Below are 17,474 nucleotides of genomic sequence, written 5' to 3'. Positions count from 1 at the left end.
CGCACAATCCTCGCCACGCCCTCACGCCCCATTCAGACGCCGCGCCAAGCCTCTCCGCGTGACGCTCTGGTACACCACTGACTCATACCTCGACAATCTCATCACGCTCACGACAGGAGATCCTCAAACGGATCCTTGGTCTTCGAGGCTTGCCGCGATGGAGTGCCTCCTGGAGTGGGAGTACCGTTCCGCGGCGTGGCATTTACTGGCAATTGCAGCGCACCCCAATCACCCAGAGGCGAGCTGACCCTGTCCAACCCAACTGGCGTGGCAATTCCCCCGGAAGAAGAAGCCGGCCGCATAGATGGAGGAAGCGAGACTCCTCCGCTGCTCGAAGGAGGCTGTGATAGCTTGGACGTATCGAAGAGATCAAAAGGTAGACCTGATGAATTCGTTGCCGGTTGTGAGGGTGTTTGCTGTGTTGTGGCATTGTCGCCGAAAGTCAGACTTGCGAAGTCGTCCATGATACTATTGCTGGCAGTTCCCGAAGCGTTACTAGCTGGGTTTGCGCTCTCGTCGTCGAATGATATCAGATCTGACATTTTTGCAGTAGGCACAGCAGCAGAGCCTCCTTTAGCCGGATCAATGGAAGGGTCGATGTGAACCTTGGCAGAGTAGTCTCCCTTCTTGAAAGCATCATACCGCTCGCAGACTTGATTCACTAGGTCATTGAGCAGCAGCAAGCGATCGATCTGCTCTGATTCCGTGTCTTCCTCCTGCGAGATCCACTTCTGCAGCCGAGGTTGTACGCTGCGCAGGTGAGACGCAATCTGATCGTAGCCATCTCCTCGCACAAACTTCTCTCCTTGTTGATAGTTGTCGAGCATGTCGTTGAGAAGGAACGCCCGCGACTGCACCTTGTCCAGCTCCTTGGCTGTCTGCGATGCATAGTCGGGTTTCCGTTCGGGCTCAGCCCCGGACATGATCTTCATCAGTTCCTGAGCTTGCTCTAGATCTCTCGGTGTGCCTCTTCTGATGAGCTCTTGCAGCTTGGCTGCCTGAGCGGCTCTGTCCTCCTCTTCCAGCTCTTCGGGGGTCTGTAGGTTGTTCTCTGGGTTCAGAACACCCTTTGACCTGGAGTCTAGGCTGGGGAAGCGATAGCCCTTGTACGTGAGCAGTCTGTGCATATCCCTGATATGTACCAGATCCTCCTTTCTCCGAGAATCGACGCAGAGCGTGTTCTTCCACTCATTGATGAGCTTCAAGATGCGGGTCTGCGCTGGCGATGGAAAGAGGGGTGGACGCTCGGGAAATCTCTTGACGAGCTCATTGAGGAATTCCTTGGTAGCAATCTGCAAGTGGAAAGGGTACCCAACATTCTTGACGAGATGATCAAGGAGGTCAAGAGCCAATTGAGAGACGTGAGGATGACGTGAATTGATGCGCTGAACAACGGCACTGGCAGCTTCGCGAGGGCTGTTGGGCGATGTAGGCAGATGAGGCGTGAGGTCAGCTGCACTGCAAGGGCCACCCTCTGAGTGCAAGTGGTGATGTATGTACTCACGTATTAGCTTGCTTCTGCTTGATATAGTCTGCCAGCTCCAGGTTCAGGGCAATGTTGGGCTGTGTGTTCATGGGGTCACAGCACCGCTCTACGTAGGACTGTACGGGAGTGATCTTGAGCTCTGGGTCGAGTGATCTGGCTGCCCAGTCGGCAAAGGAGGAGATTGCGCTCGCGGCAGAGGCTGATGCCGAGGCAGAGGACGACGAGGAGGCATGACCCCTAGCAACTCTGCTCTGATGATTGTAGGACATCGTGGGCGCGGGTGAGTGGTGAGGGTATACCCAGGAATGGCGAGGAAGCACTGTTGCTCGAAGGTGTTGGACGTCGTCCGTCGTCGCCCAGCACGCCAGGCAGCCTTGTTGCTCCGCGCGAGCCAGACGCTCCACTGCACCCAGGCGCCATGCAGCCATCTCCGCCGGAATACTCTACTCTATCGCACGACGATCATCAGCAGATCTTCGAACCTCCCTATCCACATCCACCTCTACCTAGCTTATCCTTGGTTCATGGTACTTTGCTCCTCCCGCATAGCCATATTCACATCTGCTACACGCCCTACATCAGCCTTCCCTAGACGCTATCTCGCCTCGGCAGACGCTTGCAGTCTCCTTCGTACGCGCCTCCACAACCCTGCCCAGTCTCTCCGGACCTCTGTACAAAAGCCAAAGCGAGCTTCCTCTTCTCTCTTTCCTCGCCACACCACATTCCCTTCAACCAAACACTTTGCTGATCGCACATTCTCATCTACTGTCGCAAGTATGGGAGCCGTCGCTACTGAAAGAGTCGATACCACCGCTCGGGTTGCTCACCTCAGGGCCCTAATGGCACAGCAGGAGGTCCAGGCCTACGTCATTCCTTCTGAAGACGCACATGCATCCGAGTACCCTCCCGAGTCTGATCTGCGAAGAGGCTTCATCACCGGGTTCACTGGAAGCGCCGGCACAGCCATCGTCACCACCACACCCCCTATCACCGGCGAGGCTGCGACCCAGGGCGGAAAGGGAGAGCCAGAAGCGCTCCTATTTACAGATGGCAGATACTTCCTTCAGGCTGCACAGCAGCTTCAACCCGAGGTCTGGAAGCTCATGAAGCAAGGCGAAGAGGGGGTACCTACTTGGACAGGTGAGTCAAGCATGGCATGGGTAGGCATCGATTGTCACGAAGCTCACACCTTCTGAACCCCGTGTTTCTGCTATTAGAATACCTCACAGGGCATCTTCCGCAGGATACCGTGATCGGCATTGATCCAGCTCTGTTGGCCGTGTCCGACTATCAGACACTGGCCAAAGACCTTGCCAAGCGCGGCTCCTCCCTCAAGTCGCTGCCATCGAACCTTGTCGATGAAATCTGGGACGCCATTCCTTCGAATGAGCCCGGCGCTCGACCTTCGGCGTCCAGGCAAGAAATCTTTGTGCAGCCCCTAAAGCATGCAGGCAAGTCAGTCTCTGAGAAAGTCAAGGAGGTGAGAGCAGACTTGGAGAAGCTGTCCAAGGACAAGGCCAAGGACGACGTCAAGATTGTGGGCTACGTGGCCACCATGTTGGACGAGGTTGCCTGGCTCATGAACCTCAGAGGTACCGATGTGCCTTACAACCCCGTCTTCTTTGGATTCGCTGTCGTGCCCATCGAGGGCAAGGGCAAAGCAACAGTCTACCTCGAAGGCAGCAAGCTGACTTCAGATGCCAAGGAGCAGCTGCAAGAGTCTGGCGTGGAGGTGCAACCATACGAGGCCTTCTATGCAGACCTGGCCGCACGCGGAAAAGAACAAGGCCAAGGCGAGAAGATGTTGGTGGGTCAAAGAGCATCATTAGCTGTCTCAGATGCTCTAGGTGGTTTGTCCAAGGTCCAGATCGATCGATCGCCAGTGATCGACCTCAAGTCCGTCAAGAATGAAGTGGAGATTGACGGCTTCAGGCATTCGCACATCGTGGATGGAGCTGCTTTGGCGAATTACTTTGCTTGGCTAGAGGGAGAGCTCACCAGTGGAAAGACGGTCAGCGAGTATGAGGGCTCAGAAATTCTCAAGGAGTTCCGAGCGAAGATGCCCGGCTTCAAGGGCGAATCTTTCACAACCATCTCTTCTACCGGCCCCAATGCTGCAATCATTCACTACAGTCCCAGTCCTGACAAGAGCACTACCATCGACAAGAGCAAGATCTATCTCTGTGATAGCGGTGCCCAATTCGTCGATGGTACCACCGATGTCACTCGTACACTTCACTTCGACCCCGCTGCCGAGGACCCCCAGACTTTGCAGACTATCAAGACGGCCTTTACCCGCGTGCTCCAAGGCCACATTGCCATTGACCAGGTCGTCTTCCCCAAGGGAACGACGGGATACGTCATCGATGCTCTGGCGCGAAAGGCTCTATGGGAGGAGGGTCTCGACTACCGGCACGGTACCGGGCACGGTGTGGGCAGCTTCTGCAATGTGCACGAGGGTCCTGCCGGCATCGGTACACGCATCGTCTTCAATGAGACGCCCCTCAAGGATGGAATGGTGTTGAGCAACGAGCCTGGCTACTACCAGGACGGACAATGGGGCATCCGTATTGAAAATCTCGTCATTGTACGACCGGCAAACACCCGCAACAACTTTGGAGGCAAGGGCTTCCTAAAGTTTGAACACATCACACTCTGCCCTATTCAGACGTCGCTGATCGATGCTTCTCTTCTGAGTGAAAAGGACAAGGTGTGGATCAATGCCTACCACGATGAGGTCCTTGCAAAGGTCGGACCTGTGCTAAAGGAGCAGGGCAGCGAGGGTGAACTGGGTCTAAAGTGGCTAGAGAGGGAATGTGGGCAGCGCGTCTAGAAAGAGGTTACAAGAAGAAGAACCTTATTATAGCATTGTCAGAAGAAGGAAATAATACAAAGAGTGATTGTGAACAATGACAGGAGTGAGGGAGCGTCTGAAAGGCCAGACAGACTACAGAAAGTAGTACTGTCGCAACTCCAACCCGCCCCTTTTTTTTCTTAGGTTCGAATATCACCCAGTCCATGTCCATCTACTCACTTCCGTCCAATCATCCCCTTGAGAGCTGCATCATACACGCTAGGCATATGACAGCTGATTAAATCCCTCGAGAAGATGACCTGGTCAAAGACGTTTTCTACCCTCCCTCCACGTCCACCTCCCTCGGCTGGGGCCGGACGCAAGATGAATCCACGCTGCTTTGTACCCTTGACCTTCTTGCGAGGAGTAGGAGAAGGAGCAGTGGAAGAAGGCACAAGGGCCCCTGCTTCTGCTTCTGCTACTGCCCCTGCGCTCGAAGTGGTACTCGAGCCTGCCGCTCCATCCTGCTTCAACTCTTGCTCCTGTTCACCGTCGACCAAAAAGTCCTGTCCTTTGAAAAAGTAGAAGAGCTGACCAGGAACAAAGAGTTCCACATTCCTCATGTTCGCCTCTAGGGTTCTTCGCAGCGCCAGGAAATCAGTCTCGACGGCCGCCTTGGTCTCGGGAGAAGAGTCGAGACGACCTGCCTGATGCTCAAAGGCGCGCGTGAGGAGCGCGGCGACACGCAACGGGGTAGAACGGTCCGAAGGGTCGAAGGGAGCTTCTCCATTTTGGGCAGCAGTGCTGGACGTGCCTCGTGATTGCTGCTGCTGTCGCTGACGAAGAGACTCCTGCTGATCCTCCCAGAGGATCCAAGCGGCGGCATTGCGAATGTCTTGAATGGATCCGAGGGAGAGACGACAGATGAAATCGTACGAGTAGACGTAGCTTGTGATGAGCTTGTGGCACCGCCTTCCAAGCGAGGCACTCATCGTCGCTGGGCATCCGTAGCAGTATGCGTGGAGCTTCCTTCCCGGTGGGAGACCGCTAGCGGTTGTAGTGAGAGTCGTCTCCGGGTTGGCCCACATGATCGCTAGCAGTGAAGCGACGCCAGCACCCAGAGAGTGACCAGCAATGTCGAGATTGTAGCCTGCGTTGGCCAGAAGGGCGGAGCGCACTGCACGATGCACCGGTCGATTGATAGCGCCGACGCCGAGGGAGGTCTCGTACATGCCTTCGTGCACCAGTGGTAGTTCCGACTGGTCCGTATCGATGAATTTGGCGGCACGAGCAGAGGTGCTGGCGTCTTGTCCAGGGAAGGGAACCGAATTGGTCTGCTGCGCCTCAGGAGCGGTCGACGCTGCAGGGTCAACCTCGCCCCTGGCAGCGGGATCTGGGAAGTAAAATTCCCGACTCTCGCATGTCAGATCGGCTGCAATGTCCCCCAGGCTCAAGCTTCCTCGCAGGACCAAGATGATCTTGCGGGACTTGTGGTCCGTGACAACGTAGTACCTCGGCTTGCTCGGACGAGGAATGCGTGGGCCAGTCGTAGGAGGCGCAATGGTCTCTTCCAGCACTTCGTCTGCAACGGGACGCTCCTCGCGGTACGACCCAGTCTGTACGTGCTGCCGCTCCAGCTTGCTGACGCGATGGAAGAGCTCCTCGTCGTGCTCGCCAGCGATGATGTTCAAGTACGAGTAGCTCTTAGTCGGGGCTTCACCAGCCGTCGAAGAGCCATTGGCATGCTGCCTATCAGCTAGAGAGTCTGCTCCACTAGCTCGGCCGGACGGCGTGCCAGGCGCAGCTCCGGTCGTCTTGTTGCCAGCTTCGGGATCATCAGCATTGAAGACAACGCTCGCTGCGTCATCGACACTTTCACTTCTAGCTCCAAATCCACCCGGCATACCTCGCCTATCCCTTTCTTTCTCCAATTTGAGGTGAAGACTCTCCCTATCTTCTTCGGGCAAGTCCATCATAGCAGCCGCTTCAAGGAATTGCTCCTCGTCTTGCTCCCTCGTCACTCCGTCAGCAGGGAGAGCTGAGCTTGATGAGAGACCCGAAGCTGGCGCGCTGGTACTGCTGGACGGACGAGCAGAAGCAGCTCGAGCCGCTTCCGCTTCTGTCTGTGGTAGCCTGCCGAGCCAGGCCAGAGCAGTTCCTCCGTAAACGGCTAGCACCATAGACGAATACCTCAGCAGGCCCTGCATTGCCTCCTTATTCGAAAGAGACTCTGAAGATTTGGAGGGAGCCCCAATGCCCACCCCCGCCTGACTTGACCCAATCTCGGCCCCAATGACCTCTCCACCGTCCTGATCGCTTGTCTCGCTCGTGATCCTCACTGTGCCTACGTTTGCGCCGGACGTGCTTGCCGCATCGATCCCGCCTCCTTGTGGTGCCCGACTAGCAGCAGCTCTCTGCTCCTCTTCGATTTCTATCCGAAGCGCATCTACATCAATCTCCTGCAGCTCCTTGAGCAGCTTCTTCTCGTAATCCTCCCGAGTGACCATCTGGATACAAATCCAGACGATCAGAGCACGTGTTACCCCGGTAGCGCCGAAGCCAGGGATACCGCCGGGAGGTAAACAGTCATCCTGAGCATGCCATTCGCGCTGCACTAGCTTGACAAACTGACCGAGCGCCTTGACTACCTCTGAACCCAAGGAGCGGCGGACGCCCTCGATACCAGTGGAGGCAGCACCCAGTCCCGCCGAGGTCAGAGCTGAGCCGAGATCGATTCCACCCACGGCCAGCGTTGTGAGGAGGTCAAAGAGGCCACCAACGGACTTGTGGGCGATGGTGGCTGCTGTCGGATTGCCAGAGCCAGGAGCAGTCCCGGCGGCAGCGTCGATGGCCATTGCCGGCAGCGCCACTGCCACTTGTGTGAGCCGCTTTGCGATATTTAGTGAGAGAGATGTGGCTTCCCTCGCGAAAGAGAAGCCTACAGACGATGCGGAGGAAGCTACGCCGAGAGTCTGTCCGGAGAGATTGAGCAAGTTCTGTAGCTCCCAGGGTCGTGTCCGGGGCTCAAGGGCCGCAATTTGCCGATCCACGTCTGTCCTAGGTCGAGCGGTCCTGATTACGCCGGCGCTAGCAGGCGCCAGAGCACTCCCGGTCGCGTCGCCATTTGAGACTATGTTCTCATCCGCTGTGGCGAGACTGGCATCATCAGCGGGCGAGGGACTCAAGAGATGGTCTTCGGGCTCAGAGTCTGGCAGCTCTTCGACGGCATGCTCTAGCTGGTCGAGGTCAAATTGCGAGTCTGAGAAGTCGTCTAGGGAGATGGTGCTGGCCTGGGTGTCGGGGGAGAGAGGAGTGATGGATGGCTGCGCAGGTGATGTGGACATGGTACACTCTATGCGGTCGAGAAGAGGAAGAGGAGAAGAAGAAGGCGGGGCAAGGGTCTATGTGGGAGGTGGACGGCCGAAGGAGGAGAATGGGCCCTTGTATGCTCTACGGGTGGCATATAAGAGTGCGGATGACTTGGTATCCTTCTAGTCTCTTCTCTAATTCGAGCCAGCTTTCAACCCGATGGAATACTGCCTTGTGTGGGGTGAGTGATGGAATGGTGGCTGAGTCGTCAAGTGAGCCCTGATTGACTGGCCTTGCCATCGGAGGCTTTCATGACGGCCTGCCCTCGGCGGAAAGAGCCACGCCACGCCTGTGCTGCTGCATTGCCCCACGTTCAAATCTTCCCGAACTTCAAGATTGGCTCGTGAGAAATCCCCGTCGCCGGGCCAGTGGAGGCGGAAACAGACACAGCCGCACCCCCCACGACACCGCACAAGAGAGAGAGAGCCTTGCTCAGGCTCATTCCTAGCACATTCAGACAGGGTTCTGGTAAACAATGGGCGTTGAGGCCCTCTTTTGGATATCATTTTGGGCCCCCAAATCTCGTCGAAGGTGATGTGCAAGTGGAGGTGGTACAATGACAATGGAAATATGAGACTAGCGATCGGTGCAACGAGTGAATGAATGATGAGTAGGTAGAGACGGTGGTGGTGGAGTAGATGAGAAAGGAAATCTTCAGCGATGCTATGGGTGGCAGACCAGGTGACCTGCGCCCACCTTGGGAAAGTCCGCATGCGACAATGAAACTCGCCAATGAGAGACCTGACAAGAGCTAGGGATGTTGAGACCATCTAGCAGGATTATCAAGCCACCTTCATCGTCGAGGCCTCACGGCCACATCGAACCTCCCTCTCCTTCAGAGGAGCGGGTACCCATCTACTGCAACCTCTATTGAACCCCGCTCCAGAGACATCTACAGCGCTTACTTGAAAGAGAGCTGAACGGGCTTCTCCCACGAGTAGTCGGCGTGACCGAAGTGACCGTAAGAGGCCGTCTTGCGGTAGATGGGCTTCTGCAGGTCGAGGGTTCGGACCATGACTCCGGGTCGCAGGTCGAAGTTGGCCTCGATCAGGGCCACCAGGTCAGCGTCAGAGTGCTTGGAAGTACCGTATGTCTCAACGAAGAGACCGACGGGGCGGGCAACACCGATGGCGTAGGCCGATTGCACCAGGACTCGGCGGGCGAGGCCAGAGGCAACAATCGACTTGGCGATCAGTCGGTTGATGTAGGCACCGGATCGGTCGACCTTGGAGAAGTCCTTTCCGGAGAAGGCACCACCACCGTGGGCTCCCCATCCACCGTAGGTGTCGACGATGATCTTTCGGCCGGTCAGACCAGCGTCACCCTGAGGTCCACCGATGACGAATCGTCCCGAAGGCTGGATGTGGAAGATGGTCTTGTCGTCGAGGAGGTTGGAGGGGATGACAGTCTTGACAATCTTCTCCAGGATCTCAGATCGCAGCTGCTCGGTCGAGATTGAGTCGGCGTGCTGAGTGGAGATGACAACGGTGTCGACTCGCTGGGGCACCATGGCACCACCGTCCTTGGCGTACTGGACGGTGACCTGGGTCTTCGAGTCAGGTCGCAGCCAGTCCATGGAGCCGTTCCGGCGGGCAACGGACATGGCGGCGTTGAGCTTGTGGGCAAGGACAAGGGTGAGGGGCATCAACTCAGGGGTCTCGTCGGTAGCGTATCCGAACATGATACCCTGGTCACCAGCACCGTGGTTCTCGATGTCTCCGTGGTCCAGACCCTGGGCGATATCGGGCGACTGCTGCTCGATGGCGACGAGGACGTTGCAGGTCTTGTAGTCGAAACCCTTCTCGGAAGAGTCGTAACCGATCTCCTTGATGGTGTTTCGGATGACCTTCTGGTAGTCGAGCTGAGCAGTGGTGGTGATCTCACCGAAGACCATGATCATACCAGTCTTGGTGGCAGTCTCACAGGCGACCTTGGAGTTGGGGTCCTGAGCCAGGCAGGCATCGAGGATAGCATCGGAGACCTGGTCACAGATCTTGTCTGGGTGACCCTCTCCGACGGACTCACTGTGTGATGGCAACAGGGGGCAGAGGTCAGCTCAGGACATTCCGATGGGTGGTGATATGCAAATTGGCCAACACGCTCTGGGACGCACGTGGCCGCGCTTTGGCCCTGCATGGGGCCCATTGTGCGACAAAGCGCCTGACATGCTGTCCAGAGCTCGAGTCGAATGATAGTAGCAAGCATCATGTACAAAGGTGCTGAGACGTCTTCACTTCATCCGCTAGAAGGCAAGAAGGCATCTTTGCCATCCACCCTGTCTGCAGGAGCCACCTTCAGCGCTACATTGCCTTGCCTTGCCGAGCCGCCTCGAATGATGAACGATAGCGGCGAAGCTGACACACTGTCTCTTTTGTTCAACCGGTCGATACGGTTGCTGTTCACCCCGCGAGGCCGGCCCATGCTTCGAGCCACTTCGCAGCTCTTGAGGCACGTTCGCACCTGCATGACTTCTTCCTGCTGGCTTTGCGGTACACTACCGAGGGGCTGAGAGCAACATACTCACGAGGTGAAGAGGAACTGTCCCTCGGGAAGGATGGCCTTGCCAGCTGCGGGGTTGTGCGACATGTTGGTGGAGAGGGATGTGGTGGGTGGTTGCGGGATTGGTGGGGTATTGGTGTGTGGGGGGTAGGGAAACAGGAAGAAGAGGGGGGGGACGCGAGCAGGAAGAAGCCACTTGGGAGGGCCAGGCGGAGTGCCAATCGGCCGAGCTGACGTGCTCGAGGCACTCAACTCCACCGCACAGCCAGGGCCAGAGGCGAGGCGAGGCAGAGGCCATCGCGCGGTGGTTCGGATGTCGAGGGAGCAAAGGCCAAGGACGCACTCGACGCACTCCGATGGCCTTTTTCCAGGCGCACGCCGTCGGCTGAATCAGAAGATCCTCACCAATAGGCGCAGAGGCGTAGCATATACTCAGACAGCTCGTCGCAGTGACAAGACAATAGTCACCCTCAGGCCACCTCTGCCTACCCACCACACAGCCATGAGAAAGTCAAACGTCTTCAGTCCAGAGGCAGCACTGCCCAGGATGGTAAGTACAGAAAGAGTGCAGCAATGCTCATCGCTGCAATGAGATGTGACTGACCTCGACTTCCAACACCTCACGCCTGCAGTCCTGGAGTGCAGCGAATCTGTACAACCTCATCGCTCGGTCGCAAAACCCCACACTGGCAGGGCAGACATCGTTCGTCGGGTCAACGACGGCGATGACCATGTACCAGCAGCGTTGGCGGTCCAAGCGACTCCTTCGAGGCTACCATGGTGACCACATCCCCGAGAGACGATTCAAGCGGTGGTTCCTACCCACAGACCTACCCTCATATCAGAACCCAGCCGCCTCTGGATCCAAGACACCGCGAGTCGGCGGCATGTTCCAGGGTGTGAGAAGGAATGTCAGGGAGGGAGGTGGTAACCCAGCTGAGCAGGAGGGCAAGATGCCCATTGCCAGTCTCTTCGTGCGCGAGGTCGAGAGGAGGCTTGATACAGCCGTCTTCCGGAGTTGCTTCGCTACTAGCATCTACGAGGCCAGGTCACTCGTAGTGCAAGGTAAAGTCAAGCTCAATGGTGTCAGAGTGAGTAGCGCAGAGGCAAGTGCAAGTCCAGAGCTATACCGCACCAGAGCTGACCAAAATCTCCACGCCTTCTCTCATCGGCAGCTCACCGACCCAAACCACCTCCTGCAACCCTCTGATCTCGTCTCAGTGGAGGCATCTTCAATACCCATGCTCAAAGCTGGAGCTCGCAAAAGTGAAACTGACAATAGGCACAATGAGAAGAGGCGAGCAAAGCAGAGCGAGAGGCGTGACAAGCGGAAGGAGGCAGAGGGTGAAGCAGCTGTGGCAGAAGGCGCAAGTGAGGGAGAGGCTTCCGTCGAGCCCACTACCGAGACGCAGGAGCCTGCAAGTAGCAGTGAGAACGTCAAGGCAACTTCAGAGGCATCATCTGCGACAGACAAGGCCACACAGGTGAAGACTTCCACATTCCAGCAGCAGAAGAGCGCAGCTCCACTCCCGCCAGGAGTCTTCCACTTCCAGTTGCCCCAATTCGCCGCGCCCCACCTCTTCGTCCCCCCTTATCTGGAGGTTTCCTTTTCCACCTGCTCCTTCATCTACCTCCGCCACCCTACCCTCCTCTCCCCACCCGCAAATAACTTCTCGCGGGGCGACAACGACCGCACTTCACCTCCAACGAGCACCTCGGACATCCCTTCTCCTTACCCAGCCAACTCCGAACTCTTTTCACTCGCCTGGGAGCACTATGCCAAGAATGCCCCTCGTGTCCGTGGGGAAATGAGGCGGACAAAGGTCGAGGCAAAAGTGGGACGTCATGGCTTTGAGACTGCCAGGAAAAAGGATGAATGGAACAGGCTCGTGGCGGTTAGGAGGGGTTGGTTGAGGGTGATTGGCGAGAGGGAAAAGCAAGGTCAGCGCACTGCCGGCGCTAAAGTCGTTGGTGGGAGGAAGAGGAGAGATCGAGTGGGCAGAACGATGAAGGCGAATCTGTGAGATGTACACATATGAATTCCCACTACTCTTTGTCGTGAATGGTCACCAAACTGCAAAACCCGCGTCCAAGGTTCGAGAAGAGATGGCTGGAAGATGATACTTTGTGGCCGAGGGGTGAAAAGGAGAGCAGTCGAGAGGATACAATGACTAGGTATTCCTCCGACCCATCGCACCAGCTCCATGTCCACTAGCCACTTCATCCTCCCCTCCCTCCCCAGCAGAAGCAGCAGCACTCGACACCGAAGTCACCGCATCCCTCACTGCTCCTCCCGCCGCGGCGCCCAATCCCACAACCAATGCCCTTCCCCCCGTCACTCTACCCGCCCCTGTTGCTCCTCCCCTCACACGTCCCAGTAGCGTTCTGGCCATCTTGAGAAGGAGGAGTGGATCGCCCCTACCTGTGACTTTGCGCAGGAGGAAGAGGAAGAGGGTGATGAGAATTCCGAGACTTGTGAGATCGAGGGCGAGGCGGAGAGAGAGGTTGAGGAGGGAAGCGAGGAGGGAGAGGAAAGAGGAGAGACGAGAGCGACGTGGTATGCTTCCTGCAGGACCTTTACCCCTGTCGTGCGAGCTGGAACCAAAAGACGGGACTGCTGCTTTGCCTCGCACGCCGTCTGCTCCAGAGCTACTTGGCGAGGTCAGCCCAAAGAGAACGCCTAGATCGTGCAGCGCATTCTTCACGGCACTGTAGGCGCTGCCATAGACTCCACTCGCATTGCTTCGCGTTGTACCACTTCGCACCTCGACTCGATTCAAGCGCTCGTGAAGAGCAGCAAGGGAGGCTTGAATGGACTGGAGCGCCTGCTCAACCTCTGCCTGTCCAGCCCCACCGCCACCACGATTCGATGGGGCTCCTGCAGACGACGCTGCTGCTCCCGCGTCTGAGGCTCGGTGGTAGTAATGGTGCTGCTCTACTGGCGGACGTGATGAGGAAGGGCCGATGCCACTGTAGAGACTTGCGCCCGCGCCTCCACCCATGTTGGAGTCAGAGCGAGGAGGAGCAGGAACTACCCGACCGCCTGGGCCTGTAGAGCTGTAGAAGCCGGGATTGGATGCACTTGGACGGATACCTTGCTGCTGCTGCTGCGAATGGTAGCCGCTTCGAGATCCAACACCCAGAGTAGATGTAGGGGCACTCTGACCCTGTCGTTGCTGCGAGATTTGTCTGCTGTTGCCTGCCGCTGGTCGAGAAGACGAGGCTCGCATTGCCCGAGCACGCGCTTCCTCCTCTTCCCGCTCGCGGGCCAGATAAGAAGTAGCATGCGAGGACCTTCCAGCTGAGTATGTGCCGTCATCGCTCTCTTCCTCCGTCCTTGCCGCCGTCGTCTCGTCCCACTGCGGTGTCGTGCTGGTCGGTGTTGATCCGCCTGTGCTTCCTCTCGAGGGGCCGACACGGGGTCGATCTCGCCCTGCAACAGAAGGTGGTTGGGCTTGAGCCGAGACTCCTCCCACGCTGCGAGCAGACACCGGCCTTCTCCTGTCACTCATGCCTAGGGCGGGATTGCGAAGAGAGCCAAGGCGATCAGCCATCTCTTGGGCGTGAGCGGCCTCGTCGTCGGTCTCAGTCTCTGAGTCACCTGCTGAGTCAGAGGGGAATCTCTGATGCCGCAGAGGCGCAGGAGCTGACGAGGCTTCCGAGGCAGTATCATCAGTTGCGAGAGCACCTGAAGGTCAATGAAAGGTAGGTCAAGAGGTGAAGCAATGATGAGTATTGGTTCCGAGTTTCTGAGTATCTCCTTGCGAGCACTGCCGCCTTCGCCTCTGACTCACCTCTCATGACCCTCTCTGCTACGTCTCCGGAGAAATTCTCCAGTTCCTGTATGAGCTCTCTTGCTTCTCTGCGATCTTCAAACTTTCGTAATGTCCTCATCATGCTCTCGACGTAGAGCTGCTTTGCATCGAGGGAGTCCATCCCTTCCCTCTTGCTCCAGGCATCCCACTTGGCCCTGCCCAGCATGTCAAGCATTCCGGGCCGCTTGGAGGTGACATCGCCCTCGGTTGCCTGCTTGTAGAGCGAGTAGAGGGCGAGCTTCTCTTCGTATGAAGTTTGGATGGGGCCAGATTTGGGAAGTGATTGGACTACATCGACTGTGCGGTCAAAAAGGGCGTCTATGACATCTGCACTTGACATGATGACGCAAAGGACCGTCTGTAAGGAGGCGGTCTCACGTCCCGTGGAAGATGCTGGACCGGAGTGTGTACCTTGCTTCAAGGAGCGAAGCGTGTTCGAAGTGACAGAGAAGGAAAGTGTCTGCCCGTTGTGTCGATGGTACTTCCCTGGTCGTCGTCGTCCTGCTCAGAGGTGAAGATGAATGTGTAAGGCGGCCCGAGGTACAGAGAATGGAGCGAGGAGGCTGGCATGGACCGGAAGTGAGATGTGTGCCCTTCCCGCCTTCCCCGCCTGTTTGTGGCCCCAATCACGCTCATCTCTCGCCTCGCCACGCCACGCAGCGGAAAGAGACTCGCTCCGGGAATTCAACCGGCCCCGTCGGCAAGGAAGCGTCCAACACCACCACCCGCCATTGCCCGACGCGACGATGGACGCTTGCAGAGGTGTGGAGCACCAGACTTGACCCACGGTCGATCATGGAGGGGAATGACATTCACCAGAGTCATCCCAGATTCAGATACTGCAAGTGTGTTCGTACCTCATATTCACGCGCTTCAACGATAGTCGTGAGAGCTAGCGCTTCGCCGTGTGTGAGACGTCCAAATTCCTCCGAGGTGATCCAAAAGCCGCCGTTGGGCCATTGTGTGCTCTGTCAGATCCTCTACACAGAGTCTCAAGCACTCGCCCGAAGACCCATCCGTACCTTGCGCAGCCTCTCTCAGTCGCCTTTGGCCTGGTGGATGCGCTCCACTCCACGCGGGGTCAATCTCAACTCCGCACACCTTCCCCGCACTCGGGTCGAACGGCCTTAAGACAGGACGACCATCTGACCCTCCTGCCCACCAGTGCGACCTCCGTCCTCCCTCACCTTCAGCAGCATGACAAGCACGCCGTCCTCGCATCCACAGAAGGCCGTTCACAGCCAGTCCTTGACTGATCCTGAGTCCTTCTGGCTCAAGGCAGCCAACGATGTCCACTGGCATCGACATCCCGATCGTGCTTTCGGCCCTTCGCAGCGAACCAGGGATACGGCCCGCCACGGGAGAGAAAGCGACGGGGTCTGGTTCCCTGGCGGGCAGATCAGTACCACCTTCAATTGTCTAGACAGGCATGTCTACCCGCCTCCGACGCCTCACTCGCCGCCTCTGACTCCCTCTCCGCACACGCCTCATCTGCCGTTTGACCCTTCTCTTGCTAAGCGGGTAGCCTTCCGGCACATCTCTCCACTACCTTGGCAGACAGTGCAGGAGCGCACTATCACTTATGGCGATGCGTTGGAAAACGTACAAGTCCTCGCCGGGGTCCTGAAGTCGAAAGGTGTGGGTAAAGGAGACGTCGTCACAGTCTACATGTCTGAATCGATCGAGACCGCACTGGCCATCCTGGCAATTACTAGAATCGGGGCCGTCTTTTCGGTCGTATTTGGCGGCTTCGCCAGCAAGGAGCTGGCAAAGAGGATCGAAGATAGCAAGTGCAAGATGATCATTACCTCGAGCTGTGGACTAGAGCCCAAAGGGGTGAGTGTACGGGGTTATCAATTGGTCTGCCCTGCATTGACAGCTGACAATGTTCCCTTGGTCTGCACCCTGCCGCCCCTGCCGTACAGCCTGTCCCCTACAAGCCCCTTGTAGACGAAGCACTCCGGATCTGTGCTTCCCGCCATGTTCCAGCCTCAGGTGTACTCTTTCAACGTCGTCATGGCATCCGAGACCACGAGCCTCCTGCTGTCGACAACAGCCGCAACGAGTGGGACTGGGACGAGGAGATGACCTTGACAAGAAAGGGAGAGGGCGGTAGGTCTCCGTGTTGGGCTTCTCATCCTGTCGCTAGTGAAGACCCGCTATACCTTCTCTATACCAGTGGCTCAACGGGCAACCCCAAGGGAGTCGTTCGATCGGCCGGCGGCCATGCTGTGTCTCTGCGGTACTACATCGAGCACATCTTCGGCATGAAGAAGGACGATTTGATCCTGACGACGTCCAGCTTCGGCTGGGTCGTAGGCTGCTCCTATATTCTCTTTGGCCCACTGCTGCTTGGCGCCTCCAGCATCATCTTTGAAGGCAAGCCAATCCTGCCCGACGCCGGTATCCTCTGGCGAACAGTGTCGAACCACGGTGTCACTCACCTCTTTACCGCACCGACTGCCCTTCGAGCAGTGCGCGGCGCCGATCCTGACGCCGCCTTCATGAGAGCTGCAGGGGTGAATCTGAAAAGTCTGCGCACACTCTTCCTGGCTGGCGAGAGGAGTGAGCCCGGGATAGTGGAATTGTACGGCAAGCTGCTGCGAGAGCTTGGTGCACCTGGAGCCAACGTCAATGACAACTACTGGTCTACCGAGAGCGGCAATCCCATTACAGCTCTCCAGATTAGTCCAGCTTTCGCCCCGCTTGTGGCGAAGCCTGGGTCGGCAGGAGTGCCACTGCCTGGTATGGACGTCCGCATTGTCGATGAGGAGGGCAAGGAGATCTCAAAAGCAGGGGAGATGGGCAATCTTGTCCTGGCTCCTCCGCTAGCTCCCTCGGCTCTGCTGGGTCTGTGGCACAATCCTGCCGGCTTTGAGAAGAGCTACTGGGACCGCTTCTCGGGCAAGGGAGGCTGGTTCGACACGGGAGATTCAGCTTACCGCGATGCAGACGGCTACGTGACTATCTGCGCTCGTGGTGACGACTTGATCAACGTCGCCGCCCATCGCTTAGGCACCGGTCTGATCGAGGCTGTTGTCACTGCACATCCGGACATTGTCGAGTGCTGCGTCGTGGGGGCCCCGGATCCAGCAAAAGGTCAGGTGCCCTTCGCTCTTGTAGTGGTAGCGCAAGATCACAAGGCTGATGTGAAGACGATGATGAAGTCGATCAACGACCATATTCGCCAGGAAGTTGGGCCGATTGCTCAGCTTGGCGCTGTCATTGCGACTGGCAAGCTGCCGAAGACGAGGAGTGGGAAAACGTTGAGAAGGACAATCAGAGCTATGGTGGAGAATGCTGCTGAGGGAAAGAAGGACCAAGAGGTGCCATACCCACCTACCATTGAAGACAAGGACGTCCTTGCGCCGATCCAGGCCTCTATCGAGGCTCACTTCGCAAGCGCAGGCGGCACAAAGGCGAAGTTGTGATTCGAGTGTATATAGCCAGCCCTTGCTAAGTCAATTGTGATGCTGTAAAAGACATGACTGCAAGAGTTGCCCGGCGCCCC

The 17,474-nt window shown here is 57.3% G+C and overlaps 7 protein-coding genes across 7 annotated transcripts; 3 read left to right on the top strand and 4 right to left on the bottom strand.

Annotated features, from left to right (window-relative positions):
* Positions 1-11: 11 nt before the first annotated feature.
* On the bottom strand, positions 12-1,808 carry BCV69DRAFT_265482 (VHS-domain-containing protein). Its single transcript, XM_025490784.1, has 2 exons — positions 1,505-1,808; positions 12-1,416 (listed from the first exon to the last, which is right to left on the bottom strand). The coding sequence occupies exons 1-2, from the start codon at positions 1,753-1,755 to the stop codon at positions 108-110; spliced, it is 1,560 nt and encodes a 519-aa protein (XP_025351197.1). The 5' UTR covers positions 1,756-1,808; the 3' UTR covers positions 12-107.
* Positions 1,809-1,968: 160 nt separating this feature from the next.
* Positions 1,969-4,535, top strand: BCV69DRAFT_279941 (putative aminopeptidase P, cytoplasmic). The gene is made up of 2 exons (XM_025491428.1): positions 1,969-2,626; positions 2,704-4,535. The coding sequence occupies exons 1-2, from the start codon at positions 2,263-2,265 to the stop codon at positions 4,317-4,319; spliced, it is 1,980 nt and encodes a 659-aa protein (XP_025351196.1). The 5' UTR covers positions 1,969-2,262; the 3' UTR covers positions 4,320-4,535.
* BCV69DRAFT_279940 (hypothetical protein) lies at positions 4,336-7,855 on the bottom strand. Its single transcript, XM_025491427.1, has one exon. It carries the CDS (start codon positions 7,622-7,624, stop codon positions 4,517-4,519), a length of 3,108 nt encoding a protein of 1,035 aa, XP_025351195.1. The 5' UTR covers positions 7,625-7,855; the 3' UTR covers positions 4,336-4,516.
* Positions 7,856-8,161: 306 nt separating this feature from the next.
* Positions 8,162-10,270, bottom strand: BCV69DRAFT_279939 (methionine adenosyltransferase). Its single transcript, XM_025491426.1, has 2 exons — positions 10,174-10,270; positions 8,162-9,673 (listed from the first exon to the last, which is right to left on the bottom strand). Exons 1-2 carry the CDS (start codon positions 10,233-10,235, stop codon positions 8,551-8,553), a joined length of 1,185 nt encoding a protein of 394 aa, XP_025351194.1. The 5' UTR covers positions 10,236-10,270; the 3' UTR covers positions 8,162-8,550.
* A 380-nt stretch (positions 10,271-10,650) lies between these two features.
* BCV69DRAFT_243847 (alpha-L RNA-binding motif-containing protein) lies at positions 10,651-12,172 on the top strand (the record flags this gene model as incomplete). Its single annotated transcript, XM_025490084.1, has 3 exons — positions 10,651-10,698; positions 10,781-11,239; positions 11,324-12,172. 3 exons carry the CDS (start codon positions 10,651-10,653, stop codon positions 12,170-12,172), a joined length of 1,356 nt encoding a protein of 451 aa, XP_025351193.1.
* Positions 12,173-12,189: 17 nt separating this feature from the next.
* Positions 12,190-14,543, bottom strand: BCV69DRAFT_279936 (ACBP-domain-containing protein). The gene is made up of 2 exons (XM_025491425.1): positions 13,943-14,543; positions 12,190-13,836 (listed from the first exon to the last, which is right to left on the bottom strand). The coding sequence occupies exons 1-2, from the start codon at positions 14,301-14,303 to the stop codon at positions 12,320-12,322; spliced, it is 1,878 nt and encodes a 625-aa protein (XP_025351192.1). The 5' UTR covers positions 14,304-14,543; the 3' UTR covers positions 12,190-12,319.
* Positions 14,544-14,712: 169 nt separating this feature from the next.
* On the top strand, positions 14,713-17,447 carry BCV69DRAFT_309883 (acetyl-CoA synthetase-like protein). Its single transcript, XM_025494750.1, has 2 exons — positions 14,713-15,799; positions 15,889-17,447. Exons 1-2 carry the CDS (start codon positions 15,161-15,163, stop codon positions 17,392-17,394), a joined length of 2,145 nt encoding a protein of 714 aa, XP_025351191.1. The 5' UTR covers positions 14,713-15,160; the 3' UTR covers positions 17,395-17,447.
* Positions 17,448-17,474: the final 27 nt, after the last annotated feature.

Source organism: Pseudomicrostroma glucosiphilum (assembly GCF_003144135.1).
Source record: "Pseudomicrostroma glucosiphilum strain MCA 4718 unplaced genomic scaffold BCV69scaffold_1, whole genome shotgun sequence".
Classification (NCBI taxonomy): Eukaryota; Fungi; Basidiomycota; class Exobasidiomycetes; order Microstromatales; family Microstromataceae; genus Microstroma; species Microstroma glucosiphilum.
This window is presented reverse-complemented; position numbering and strand designations above follow the sequence as displayed.

Excerpts from the sequence above, each read along its gene's own strand:
- BCV69DRAFT_265482 (XM_025490784.1), bottom strand. The coding sequence starts at position 1,755 with ATGTCCTACAATCATCAGAGCAGAGTTGCTAGGGGTCATGCCTCCTCG. Across the intron at positions 1,417-1,504 it reads AAGCAGAAGCAAGCTAATAC|CCCTCGCGAAGCTGCCAGTG; the intron begins GTGAGTACATAC and ends ATCGCCCAACAG.
- BCV69DRAFT_279941 (XM_025491428.1), top strand. The coding sequence starts at position 2,263 with ATGGGAGCCGTCGCTACTGAAAGAGTCGATACCACCGCTCGGGTTGCT. Across the intron at positions 2,627-2,703 it reads GGGGGTACCTACTTGGACAG|AATACCTCACAGGGCATCTT; the intron begins GTGAGTCAAGCA and ends TTCTGCTATTAG.
- BCV69DRAFT_279940 (XM_025491427.1), bottom strand. The coding sequence starts at position 7,624 with ATGTCCACATCACCTGCGCAGCCATCCATCACTCCTCTCTCCCCCGAC.
- BCV69DRAFT_279939 (XM_025491426.1), bottom strand. The coding sequence starts at position 10,235 with ATGTCGCACAACCCCGCAGCTGGCAAGGCCATCCTTCCCGAGGGACAG. Across the intron at positions 9,674-10,173 it reads GGACAGTTCCTCTTCACCTC|TGAGTCCGTCGGAGAGGGTC; the intron begins GTGAGTATGTTG and ends GCCATCACACAG.
- BCV69DRAFT_279936 (XM_025491425.1), bottom strand. The coding sequence starts at position 14,303 with ATGTCAAGTGCAGATGTCATAGACGCCCTTTTTGACCGCACAGTCGAT. Across the intron at positions 13,837-13,942 it reads AGCAGAGAGGGTCATGAGAG|GTGCTCTCGCAACTGATGAT; the intron begins GTGAGTCAGAGG and ends ATTGACCTTCAG.
- BCV69DRAFT_309883 (XM_025494750.1), top strand. The coding sequence starts at position 15,161 with ATGACAAGCACGCCGTCCTCGCATCCACAGAAGGCCGTTCACAGCCAG. Across the intron at positions 15,800-15,888 it reads GTGGACTAGAGCCCAAAGGG|CCTGTCCCCTACAAGCCCCT; the intron begins GTGAGTGTACGG and ends CCTGCCGTACAG.